The 13,471-nt window shown below is 46.9% G+C and overlaps 1 protein-coding gene across 2 annotated transcripts in view; it reads right to left on the reverse strand.

Moving 5' to 3' along the window:
• Positions 1–1,651: 1,651 nt before the first annotated feature.
• The window catches only part of TMEM217 (transmembrane protein 217), a 47,483-nt gene continuing 35,663 nt past the window's right edge, over positions 1,652–13,471 (reverse strand). For both annotated transcript variants that reach the window (XM_033217023.1, XM_033217024.1), the window contains 2 exons: positions 7,937–8,552; positions 1,652–2,460 (listed from right to left, as the gene is read on the reverse strand). In XM_033217023.1, coding sequence (XP_033072914.1) covers positions 2,430–2,460; positions 7,937–8,552 — 647 coding nt within the window. In that variant the 3' untranslated portion in view covers positions 1,652–2,429. The remainder of the gene's footprint in view (positions 2,461–7,936; positions 8,553–13,471) is intronic.

Below are 13,471 nucleotides of genomic sequence, written 5' to 3' on the forward strand. Positions count from 1 at the left end.
GGCGTGAGCCACCGCGCCCAGCCCTGTTTTTTTTTGTTTGTTTGTTTTTTGAGATGGAGTCTCACTCTGTTGCCTAGGCTGGAGTGCAGTGGCACCCTCTCAGCTCACTGCAACCTCCACCTCCTGGGTTCAAGTGATTCTCCTGCCTCAGCCTCTCAAGTAGCTGGGGCTACAGGTGCCCACCACCACGCCTGGCTAATTTTTTTGTATTTTAATAGAGATGAGATTTCACCATGTTAGCTAGGATAGTCTCGATCTCCTGACTTTGTGATCTGCCAGCCTTGGCCTCCCAAAGTGCTGGGATTACAGGCATGAGCCACCGTTCCCGTCCCTGTTTTTGTTTTTTGTTTTTTGAGATAGAGTCTCACTCTGTCGCCCAGGCTGGAGTACAGTGGCGCTATCTCAGCTCACTGTAACCTCTGCCTCCTGGGTTCAAGCAATTCTCCTGCCTCAGCCTCCCGAGTAGCTGGGATTACAGGCACTACCAAATCCAGCTAATTTTTGTATTTTTAGTAGAGAGGGGGTTTCACCATGTTGGCCAGGCTAGTCTTGAACTCCTGATCTCGAGTGATCCACCCACCTAGGCCTCCAAAGTGCTGGGATTACAGGCATGAGCCACCTTGCCCAGCCGATCCTGTTTTATTATCTGACTTGAAAACTACATAATCCGCCAGCCCAGGAGGGGATGGGTGGGCTTAATCCCTTGGAGATATTTTTGGTCGTGACAGCATGAGGGACAGGTGGATGCTACTGGAAAATAGTGGGTAGAGGCAAAGGATGCTGCTAAACATTCTACAGTGCAAAGGACAGCCCCTGCAGGACAGAATTATCCAGTCCAGAATGTCAGTAGTGCTTCAGTTGAGAAATCCTGGCACTTCCTTAAATGGGGATCCTTCTTGCCATGTTATTATGAACCAACATGAGAAATTGCTTTCTGAAAAGTATGAGGGAAGCAGGGTAAGACATAACTCTAGAAAGGGGTCTTTTCTATGGTTACTGCAGGAGTAAAGTGAATCTCCAGAGGCTGTGCTGTCCAATAGGGTAGACTTTTTTTTTTTCTTTTTTGAAATGGAGTTTCATTCTTGTTACCCAGACTGGACTGCAATGGCATGGTCTCAGCTCACTGCAACCTCTGCCTCATGGGTTCAAGCGATTCTCCTGCCTCAGCCTCCTGAGTAGCTGGGATTTCCGGCACCCACCACCACGCCTGGCTAATTTTTATATTTTTGGTAGAGACGGGGTTTCACCGTGCTGGCCAGTCTGGTCTTGAACGCCTGACCTCAAGTGATCCACCTGCCTTGGCCTCCCAAAGTACTGGGATTACAGGCATGAGCCACCATGCTGGGCCGATAGGCTAGTCTTGAGCCAACCATACATAGTTATTGAAATGGAAATTAGCTAAAAAAGAGTAAAATTTAAAATTTGGTTACTGGGTTGTAATAGCCACATTCCAAGTGCTCAGTTGCCACACATGGCTAGTGGCCAGCACAGATAGAGAACATTTCCATCAGCACAGGAAGCTCTATTGGACAACACTGCTCCAAAGGACTCGGCAGCACTGGCATCTGTGGGTCAATCCATAAAGGAAGAACTAGAAACTAAGGAAATGCAGAGGAGAGGAGACTGTGAGAGGCAAAAACAGACACCAGTGAGACGGTTAAGTAAGCACAAGGCCACATATCATTAACTGCTAAAACAAGTCACGCAACACATCTGTAAAATAATTGATCCGCACAACCTGCCCTCTCCTGAGAGTCATTCCTCAGTGCATAAAACTCAAAAGCCCTGACAAACCAAGCAGCATCAACAGAAGCCAGGCAGGGTGGGGAGGTTCCATTGTTGAGGAGCACCATTCCCTCCCACCTTTCCCGGCATGGTTCAGTTTAATTTCCGGTACAACATTCCCAGACGGACAGGTGGTCATGAGTTCACTGCAGTGGTGGAGGAGAGCATGTGGCGGCGTTTCCTGCTCACAGTCTGGGATTCCTTGTAAAGGTTGTATGCATGCTTGACGATGAAGGGCAGACAGAAAAAGTGCAGGAGCATGTGTGAGATCTGGAAGATCCAGTGCAAGTAACTCAGCTCCTTGAAGTAATCTTCGATGATCCTGTTGAGGAGCAGGACTATGGAGAAGTTGATGCACTCATAAGTGATGATCCACATGGCATAGATCAGCAGCCCCTTGTAGATATTCTTGTGGATACAATAAAGGAGGAAGCAGCTGATGACGATGGTGGTGAGGGAGAGGCCAGTGCTGATGCTAGCCCTGTGGAACAGGATCCAAGTGACTAGCTCTGACTTTGAGTCCACGTAGATGTGGAACTTGGCCTCACAGCCAATGTGTGTCATCTGGTTCACGTCAAAGATGAAGAACTGGATGGTATTGAGGACAGAGAAGATGCCCACCATGAGGGACAACATCCTGACATTCATTTTATACTTGTTTTACCAGAGCACCTCCTGCAGGAAGAAAATCATGAAGACACATGACAAGATGGCAGAGGTAGCCTTAGACAGATCCCCCAAGCCACTATATATAAATAGGAGAGCTAAGAGCAATGATGGTGTGTGGACAGGCAATAGGCTGGAAGTTAAGAGACATGGGGTCTAGTCCCTGCTGTGACCTAACTAGCTAGACGTGACCACCTCATTGGGAAATGAATGTATCACTGGCCTGGGACTCTCCTAAGTAGCTTCCAATTCTGCTATTCCAGCTTCAGCTTTGTTTTAAAGTGGCAAAAAGAGTGCTCCTGTTGATGTAAGTTTGTGGGAATTCAGAGGCTCCTGTATGTATTGGGAATAATGATGGTATGAACGAAGCTCCCTTCTGGGGAGTTTGCTTCTCTGAAGTCAGAAAACTCTCATGGCTCCTCAAGGGCTTGGAATCAACCCTGACATCCCCTGCCCCCCGACTCTTTCCTTCCAAGCCCTTAGAAATTTCCCTGATTTGCTCCCTGGGTATGGCTCAGCCTTGTCTCCAAGTCATAGGGTTTGGCCAGCAGGAGTGGAATGGGTAGAGGTTTATGGAGCCAGGCAAGACTTACTGTCTTCTCTGCCCAAGGCCAAAATGCCTTAATAATGAGCCACCATTGTGCAGGTGAAGGCCCAGCAGGCAGACCTCCAGCTGCAACCTATGTTACACCTGAGCTCTAGAGGTCAGCTCACGGCAGGCAGCAGGAAGCTGGTGCCCAAGCTGATCCTGCTGAGGGCATGTTGATAATGGAGGACCCAAGGCTGGAGTAGGCTGGGCCCCAGTACAAATGTTCCTCTACAGCCTGTATCTTCTTCTTACTGGCTCCCAATTCAGAGGACTCCTGAGCAAACCTCTCTCCTTTTCATTCACTACACTGGCTAGCTACCTCTGTTGTGGGGCAAAGGAAGGCGCACAGTCACACATGAGGAGAACACAGGGCTGTCCTCTGGCTGATGAATGTCCAATGGGGGATAACTTGTTGGAAGCCTGACCTGGCCTCTCTCTGAGGTGACCAGAACGGGTCCTGTCCAGCCAGGCAGAGCACAGACAGACTACCACTAGCCTCTCTCCTGTCCTCTCCTCTTCACTCACTGGATCAACTCCAAATACAGTAAAATATACAGAATGTAAAATTCACCACTTTAGCCCTTTTTGAAGGTGCAATTCAGTGACATTAAGTACATTCACTACGTTGTCGTGCAAGCATATCGCTATTCATCTCCAGAACTTCCTTTCTCTCTCTCTCTCTCTCTCTCTCTCTCTCCCCCTCTCTGGACAGAGTCTTGCTCTGTCACCCAGGCTGGAGTGCAGTGGCACGATCTTGGATCACTGCAACCTCTGCCTCCCAGGATCAAGCGATTCTCCTGCCTTAGCCTCCCAAGTAGCTGGGAGTACAAGCGTGCACTAGCATGCCCAGCTAATTTTTGTATTTTTAGTAGAGACAGGGTTTCACCATGTTGGCCGGGCTGGTCCTGAACCCCTGACCACAAGTGATCCTCCTGCCTCAGCCTCCCAAAGTGCTGGGATTGCAGGCATGAGCCACCATGCCTGGCCATCTCCAGAACTTTTTCATCATCCCCACCAAAAACTATGTACCCATTATAAACATCAACTCCCCGTTCCCCTCTTCCCCCGGTCCCTACTAACCATTTTTCTTGCTGTCTCTATGAATGTGCCTGCTCTAGGTGTCTCATATAAGCGGAATCATACAACATTTGTCCTTTGGTATCTGGCTTACTTCACTTAGCATAACGTTTTCCAGATTCATCCCAAATATTCTTATGCTTTATTCCCCACCATCCTCCCAACCCTGTGTGACTCCTGATACACAAAACTCTCAGTGCACCCTAGAACCTGGCTGGAGGGCCCAGGAGGGAGGCAATGTGTTGTCTGGTGGATAGCTACACTCATACTTCCCCGTCTGCACCAATGAAACCTCACCTCTGCTCGGTTCACAGGGTAGCCTTCAGAGCAGCCACTACCCATGGGGTACTCACCTGAATTGTCTAAAAACAGGGCCCTGAACCACACAGTTTTATTCCTTTGCTTTATGTCTATGTTGCAAGTTTCAAGGAAATGTGTATATAAACCCCACTGCTTCCACAGCTCTGCTCCCCCAGCCTTGGTCTCCACCCTTGACACCTCTCTCCTGAGTCACTATAATAATGGCCTAACTTCTCTTTTCTGCCACTGGCCAAGGTCCTCTAGTACATTCTACTCATTCAACACTCACTCAGCAAACATCTATTGTGTATCTACTACGTGCTGGGGGATGAGCTTGGCACTGGAGATAAACAGGTAAATATGTGAGTGTGGAAGTTAGACAAATAAAAACACAAATGACTAAAATTTGCTTTTAATTAAGAAAAAAGAAAACATGAGGCAGGTGGATCACGAGGTCAGGAGTTCAAGACCAGCCTAGCCAACATGGTGAAACCTCATCTGTACTAAAAATACAAAAAATGAGCTGGGCATGGTGGCACGCGCCAACTACTTGGCAGAATAATTGCTTAACCAGGACCCGGGAGGCAGAGATTGCAGGGAGCTGATATCACACCACTGCACTCCAGCCTGGGCTACAGAGCGAGACTCCGTCTAAAAAAAAAAAAAAGGAAAAAGAAAACTTATAGTGCAATGTGATAAATGTGATAGAGGAAGAGATGGCTCAGTACTGTCAAGATGTAACAATGAGAGAGATGAAAATCATTGGATGACAATCGGGGAGGCTTTCTGGAGTAGGCAATAGCTGAGCTTGGGTCTTAAAAGACACGGGCATTAACTAGGCAGAAAAAGGAGGGACTTCACCCCAAGCAAAGGGAACAACACAAAGGGGTAGGCACAGGGACAGGCAAAAGCCATTTTGGAAACAGCAAGTTTGGCTTGGCTTGAGCAGAGGGGAAGGCTGTGTAGGTTGGCTGGGGGCCAGATCAGGAATGATCCTTACCTGCTACCAGCCATGTGGATGTTTCTCTGAAAGGTAAAGGAGAGGTTCTTCAGGGTGTGTAGCTGTGTGGGTGTGGGTGTGTGTGTGTGTGAGAGAGAGAGAGACAGACAGACATAATCAGATTTGCATTTTATTTATTTATTTATTTATTTATTTATTTATTTTTGAAACAAAGTCTCACTCTGTTGCCCAGGCTGGAGTGCAGTGGCGCAATTATGGCTCACTGCAACCTCCATCTCCCAAGTTCAAGTGATTCTCCTGCCTCAGCCTCCCGAGTAGCTGGGATTACAGGTGCCCGTCACCATACCCGCCTAATTTTGGTAGTTTTAGTAGAGAAGAGGTCTCACCATGTTGGCCAGCTTGGTCTTGAACTCCTGACCTCAAGAGATCCACCCACTTTGGCCTCCAAAAGTATTGGGATTACAGACGTGAGTCCCTGCGCCTGGCCCTATTTGCATTTTAGAAAAATCTTTCTTGGTGCTATGAGGGCCATGGGTCAGAAAGGGATCAAAGGTGGAGGTAGGCAGAGTAATTGAGAGGCCATGGAAGGAAATAAGGTGAAGTAAGGCAGCAGATGGATGTTGGGGGACAGATTTGGGGCCTGGGGCTGTGGGAGAAGGAGTCTGGGAAGAGCACCTGGATGGAGAGCAGCCCATCCTCTGAGGTGAGGAGACAGGGGCAGGAGAGCACTTAGGATGGCAGCGGGGAAGACAATGATGAGTACAGCTTGGCAAATGGTGAGTACTATGGTTTGACTGTTTGTGCCTTCCAAAATTCATGTTGAAACTTATTCCCCAATGCAGCAGCATTAAAAGATGGGGCCTTTAGGAGATGATTAAATCATAAGGGCAGAGCTCTCATGAATGGAGTAAGTGACCTTATAAAGGGGCAGGAGGGAACTAGCTAGTTTATTTTGCCTCTCCATCCCTTCTGCCATGTAAGGACAGTGTTTGTGCCCTCTGGAGGACACAGAAACAAGACACCATCTTGGAAGCAGAGAGAGCAGGCCCTTACCAGACACTAAACCTACTGGCACCTTGGTATTGAACTTCTAGCCTCCAAAAGTGTGAGAAAATAAATCTCAGCTCTTTATAAATTACTCAGTTACTATAGCAGCAGTGGGTGACTCATGCCTGTACTCCCAGCACTTTGGGAGGCTGAGGCAGGTGGATCATCTAAGGTCAGGAGTTCAAGACCAGCCTGACCAACATGGTGAAACCCTGCCTCTACTAAAAATACAAAAATTAGCTGGGTGTGGTGGCCTGTGCCAGTAATCCCAGCTACTCGGGAGGCTGAAGCTGGAGAATCACTTAAACCCAGGAGGCGGGGGTTGCACTGAGCCGAGGTCGCACCATTGCACTCCAGCCTGGGCGACAGAGCGAGACTCGGTCTCAAAAATAAAAAACGTGCTTTGGACAGTCTCTGAACCTGAATGCAAAGTGATGTCTGTTTATTTGTGATAGCATGTAATCATATACTGTCTTATATGATTGGCTAATTGATTCATAAACAATAATTTACTTTCTTCCACTAAACTACAAAATTCTCATAATCATTCATATCTTATACATTTTTGTATATGGTATATACACAATGTTCAGTACAGTGTTCACACTACAGAGTACAGCACAGTGACAGATACAGAAATATGTTTAACATATATCTTTTGATTAAGGAAATGCCTTTCACACTCCTTGACAAATTTGGGAAGGGTGGGGAAATTCAAGACAGACGAATTTTCTCTATTTTTATTATTCTTCTTATCTGGAAAAAACCGGAAGAATAGTGGGGAAATGATAGCACAAACCCACCCAGGACCAACAACATCCTTTGTGCTACAAAAATCTGAGGTATAAATACAGATTTACTTATCCCAGGGTTAAAGAGCTGTGGGTTGAAGGCTAATGAAGATGCCAAGAAAAAAGGATTGCCATACTGCAATTCAGCTTCATCTTATTCCGTTCATTTTGACCCATCAGGTGGTAGAAAGGTGGAGTTCACAGAAGGTTTGATAACTCACAATATCCTTTAACTAAATACCCTCAATGAGCAGGATGCTCCAGTTGTGATTATAATCACATTTTCTCTCCATGTTCTCCTGAAAGAGTGGCAGTAGGGTTTCTGCTTGCGGAACTGCTAAGAAAAAGTGGGGGGAAGAAAAGGAAATAGAACTACCCTGGGAACCTGAGATACCTACCTCTCAGGAGAAAGAAAAGGGCCAACATGATTGCTTATAGTGGTGAATAAAGCTGCTACTTTTTTTTTTTTTTTTTTTTTTTTTTTTTTTTAGACAGAGTCTTGCTCTGTCACCCAGGCTGAAGTGCAGTGGCGTGATCTCGGCTCACTGCAACCTCCACCTCCCAGGTCAAGCGATTCTCCAGTCTCAGCCTCCCAAGTAGCTGGGATTACAGGCGTGTGCTGCCACAGCTGGTTAATTTTCTACTTTTTAAAGTAGAGACAGGGTTTTGCCATATTGGTCAGGCTGGTCTTGAACTCCTGACCTCAGGTGATCCACCTACCTCTGCCTTCCAAAGCGCTGGGATTCCAGGTGTGAGCTACTGAGCCCACCCAAAACTGATAATCTTTTATTTCTGCTGTGGAGAGCCTCCGCTGTAGAAATTCGTCTCTTGTAGGAAATTATATTGCCCTGGCTCTGGTTTTTGTAGGTTATGCGGGCACAGTTGATAACAAAGAACATCCAGAAACAGTGCATGACGGTACGAGACACCAAGCCAAACCAGCGCATGATTCTGACCTCTGTAACACTGAAGTCGTCGTTGGTGAGGATTTGTATTACGAGGTTTACGGTTTCATAGAAAAAAATCCAGGCAACGTAGATGACCAGGCCCCTAAAGATCTGGGCATACACTGAGTACAGGAGGAAGCAGCTGATGAGGATGGTGATGAAAGAGAGGAAGAGGACGATTTTAAAACTCCAGCAGATGATGAAGTCATTTATGATGTCACTTGCACTCTCGTACTTTAGTGTGATCTCAGTGCAATTGCCATGCCCTAGGTGATTATGTTCAAAGATGAGATACATGTGTACGGCCATGATGGTGAAGACCCCTGCCAACACGGTGCCCATTTTGGCAGTCATCCCACACCACTGCTGCTGTTTCATGCCGAGACCTCCTGTGAAGACAGACAACATGAGGGGGAATTCTAGTTCCTGCCAACATAGTAAATTACCAGGGTTCTGCCTCCTTTCCCAGTCCACCTTGGAGAAACATACACAGCAATATGAAAACCAAGAAACTATAGCCTTGGGAAGACAGAAGCTGTTTAAAATGGATTGGGGGTGGGGAAGAGAGAGGATTCAGTCAAGTCGGTGGCAATGACCAAATAAAATTACAGCAGCAGGGCCGGGCGCGGTGGATCACACCTGTAATCCCAGCACTTTGGGAGGCCAAGACTGGCGGGTCACGAGGTCAGGAGATCGAGACCATGCTGGCTAATATGGTGAAACTCCGTCTCTACTAAAAATACAAAAAATTAGCTGGGCATGGTGGCGGGCGCCTGTAGTTCCAGCTATTCAGGAGGCTGAGGCAGGAGAATGGCGTGAACCCCGGAGGCGGAGCTTGCAGTGAGCCGAGATCGCGCCACTGCACTCCAGCTTGGGCGACAGAGCGAGACTCCATCTCAAAAAAAGAAAAAACAAACAAACAATCAAAAAAAAACTACAGCAGTGGTTCTCAACCCTGGATTCACCTTAGAATCACCAAAAGTACTCAAGTCCAGGCCCCACCCCAGACCAATCACAACATTCTCTGGTTGGGACCCAGGCAGCAGTATTTTTCAAAACTTCCTAGTAATTTTCATAGGTAGCCAGTGTTGGAAAAAGCTGAGTTAGAAAAAGATGGCTTAAATTATGCTCTTAGCTGGGCACGGTGGCTCATGCCTGTAATCCCAGCACTTTGGGAAGCTGAGGTGTGAAGACTGCTTGAGTCCAGCAGTTCAAGACCAGCCTGGGAAACATGGTGAAACCCCATCTCTACAAAAATTAGTCAGGTGTGGTGGTGCATGCCTATAGTTTTAGCTACTTGGGAGGCTGAGGCAGGAGGATCACTTGAGCCCAGGAAGTCAAGGCTGCAGTGAGCTGAGATCACGCCACTGCACTCCAGCCTGGGTGACAGAGCAAGACCCTGTATCAAAAAAAGAAGCCGGGCGCCATGGCTTACACCTGTAATCCCAGCACTTTGGGAGGCTGAGGCGGGCAGATCACGAGGTCAGGAGATCGAGACCATCCTGGCTAACACGGTGAAACCCCATCTCTACTAAAAATGCAAAAAATTAGCCGGGCATGGTGATGCGCGCCTGTAGTCCCAGCTACTGGGAGGCTGAGGCAGGAGAATGGCGTGAACCCAGGAGGCGGAGCTTGCAGTGAGCCGAGATCGCAGCACTGCACTCCAGCCTGGGTGACAGAGCGAGACTCCATCTCAAAAAAAATTTAAAAAAGAAAAAAGAAAAAAAATTATGCTGTTAACTCTCCTAGCATTGCCTTGGGCTACCATTGCTGCCCAGATGGCGAAAATTGCCTGTACTTGTTCAGACCTTAGTGCAGATGTTTCAGAATATAACCAGGGCAGCACAAGAACCCTGCTGGGTGGAGATGATAAAAACAGGTGGACGCCAACTGGCTTCGGGCAATCGCTTCTCTACTACATATCAAAGTATGGATTACAATGAAAGATGTATACTGTAAAGGAAATTTAGAGCCTTAAGGTAGACTAGCCTTATAATAGAAAAGAAAATGCAATAATGAGCTAAGTATTCAACTCAAGAAGTTAGAGGGAAAGTAACAACAATACACAAGTAGGAGGAAGAAAATAAATAGAAAAGCATAAGTCAATGAAACAGGAAATAAAGTAGAGGGACTTCTGACTGGTTAGGTTATTTGGGCTGACATGTTGCTACAAAGCAACTTAAAATGCTGGATAAAATAGCTTAAAAATATGAAGTATAGAAGTGCTGCCCAAGTGGAAGGAAGTAAATTTTGCTCTGAGGTTATTTGCCAATCTAGGCAAACTTGGATTTCATTATGACAGCAATGCAGGGTAAAGAAGAATGAAATCAAAGCTCAGGGTCCACCAAGGTGAGGAGTCTTTCCTGTATTAGTTGTGAGCATCCCCAAAGGCCTACGATTTGGGGAAAGGTGAATCAGAAGTAAACCTCCCCTACATATTTCTGCCAGGAAACTCCAAGAAAAGTTGGCTTGTACACTGAGAAAAGTACACTGAGCAGGTAGGGAGAAAACTCTCCTTGAGACATTGTAATCATAACTGGCCTTTTTTTTTTTTTTTTTGGTAGATTTTTAGTCCATATTACATGAAGTAATTTTTTTTAACTTTAAGTTATAATTCTAGTTTAAAGTAGTCCTAAACTGAAAGTGTGTCTAAGTATCTGGCAGAAGCAAACCCTCTCTGGAGGATTGGACTTCTATGCTGGTCTTCATTCTCTATGAATTTTCATCAGCAGTTTTTCAGGGACAAGGACAAGTACATAGTGAAAAATAACCAAGCACGTAAGGGAACAAGGCATTGTGAGCTGAAACAACAGATAGCAAAACGGAACTGCAGGAGTATCTGATCATAAAACAACTATGGTTACTATATTTTTGCATTATTTAACATTTTTGTTTTACTTTTATTGTAGTGTAATTCATCCGCATATAATACACAGATATATAATATACACAAGATAAAATTTTACGTCTTAACCATTTTTAAGTAGACAGTTTAGTAGTGTTAAGTATATTCATTTTGTTGTACAATCTCTCGAACTTTTTCATCTTGCAAAACGGAAACTGTACACCCATTAAGCAACAAATTCCCGTTTTCCCCTGCCCCGGCTCCTGGAAACTATCATTCTACTTTCTGTTTCTATTAATTTGACTATTCTGGTTATGTCATGTAAGTGGAATTTTTTTTTTTTTTTTTTTGAGAAGTCCCTCAAAAAGGCTAGAAACCTCTGTGGCCAGAGGCACCTTTTCCTGAGTTCTTGTTCTGTGTCCAAGATGAAGTACACAGACAAGAGAAGGGTAAACTAGATGAAGATGAGCTTTAAGTGCTCATCAGCTCAAAGGAGACTCGCAGTGGGTAGCTCCTCTCTGTGGGCAAGTCATGCCAATATCTGCTGCTCTCAGCAGGGAGAAGGCCCTGGAGAGGGTTGCTCCTCTACGCAGCTGATAGTCCTGACGTCTCTGCAGGTCTCTGACACTCTCAGAAGAGAGGGTAGTTCCTCTCTGTAGCTGGTCCTCCCATTGTCTCCTGCTATCAGCAGAGAGGATAGCTCCTCTTTGCAGCTGGTCGTCCTATCATCTCTCTGCCCTCTTCATCCTCTAGCCATCCTCTGCTCTGCTCTGGCTAAGCCCAGGTCTTTCATGGACCTCAGAGGGGAGGAAGTGCATGCAGATTGGTCCATGGGCGGCCACGGGCAGGCTGGAAGAGGCACCACGAGTTCCCACTCAGGTCTGCAGGACTGGCGGCCTGGCCCCAGCCTTCAGGCTCTCCCTGGCCTGAAGTGGGGCCTTACTGAGGACCCGCCCTCTTCCACCCAGGAATCAGTATGCCTCCCGCTGCCATTCGCGGCCCCTCAAGAGTCTGCCCCAACCCAGCTCCGAGATTTGAACAGGTGTCGGGATTGGAGAGAGACCAGGCAGCAGGAGCAGACATTCCGGAGCCTGCAGGGATGGGAGGAGGCCGGGGAGCGGGTCCTTCTGGGGCCCCCGAGGGTGCAGGCTGCAGAGACGCCCGGATCTTGCACCTGGGAGGGCAGCCGCAGCTGCACCTGGGAGCTCCTGTTAGTCCTCGGCTCCTGCCTGCTCAGTGAAGTGGGAGGCCCAGGTCTGCAGCCGTGGGTCCTGGCAGCTGCAGCTGCACCTGGGAGGGCAGATCCTGCCTATTCCCGGCCCTCCTCCAAGAGCACAGGGAAGCTTGGATCCACAGCCACAGTTTGGGCAGCTGCCGCCCACCGAAGAGGGCGGGGCTCCTGCCTGCTGCGTAGAGCTGGAGGCGGGTCTACGGCTGTGGTGTGGGCAGCTGCAGTAGCACCCGGGGAGCTCCCGCCTTCACTTAGAAGGGGCCGGGCTTCCACCGGTTCCATGGAGTGTGCAGCCCCAGCCGCGCCTCTTTGCTGCAGTTGGAGTGACAGCCGGAGTGATGGCAGTAGCCTCTGCCATCACTAGCTGATATGAAAAAGAACCAAATAGAATTTCTAGAGATGAAAAACTCAGTATCTGAAATTAAAAATCCAGTGGACATAAACGGTAGCAGGTTGGACACAGATTAAGGAATAATTAGTTAACCAGGAAACAGAAGATAAATCACGAGAAATTATCCAGAATGTAGCACAGGGAGACAAAAAGATGTAAAATATGAATGAGAAGTTAAGAAACATGAAAGATATAATAAGATGTTCTGATAGAGAAAGAGAGATGAGACAAAATGGGGGTAGCTATTTACAGAGAAAATAGCTGAGGATTTGCACAACTGAAAAAAAAAAACACCAATGCACAGATTCAAGAAACCTGATTGCTAGAAGGATAAATGAAAGAAAATCTACACAAAACATATGGTACTCAAACTATCGAACACAAAAAGAAAATCTCAAAAGCAGCCAATGGACTTTTTATTTAAAAGACCAACAGTTACAGACTTCTACAGGAAACAAAAATCCCATGGAATAATATTTTAATTGTGCTAAACAAAGCAAAACAAATAAACAAAAAACCCTGCCAACCTAGGATTCTATACTCAACTAAAATATTTTTCTTTTTTTTTGAGACAGAATTTTGCTCTGTCGCCCAGGTTGCAGTACAGTGGCATGATCTCGGCTCACCACAACCTCTGCCTCCCGGGTTCAAGCAATTATCCTGCCTCAGCCTCTCAAGTAGCTGGGATTACAAGCGTGTGCTGCCATGCCCAGCTAATTTTTGCATTTTTAGTAGAGACGGGGTTTCACCATGTTGGTCAGGCTGGTCTCAAACTCCTGACCTCAGGTGATCTGCCTCCTCAGCCTCCCAAAGTGCTGGGATTACAGGTGTGAGCCACTGC

Source organism: Trachypithecus francoisi, unplaced genomic scaffold (assembly GCF_009764315.1).
Source record: "Trachypithecus francoisi isolate TF-2019V2 unplaced genomic scaffold, Tfra_2.0 Lachesis_group10, whole genome shotgun sequence".
NCBI lineage: Eukaryota > Metazoa > Chordata > Mammalia > Primates > Cercopithecidae > Trachypithecus > Trachypithecus francoisi.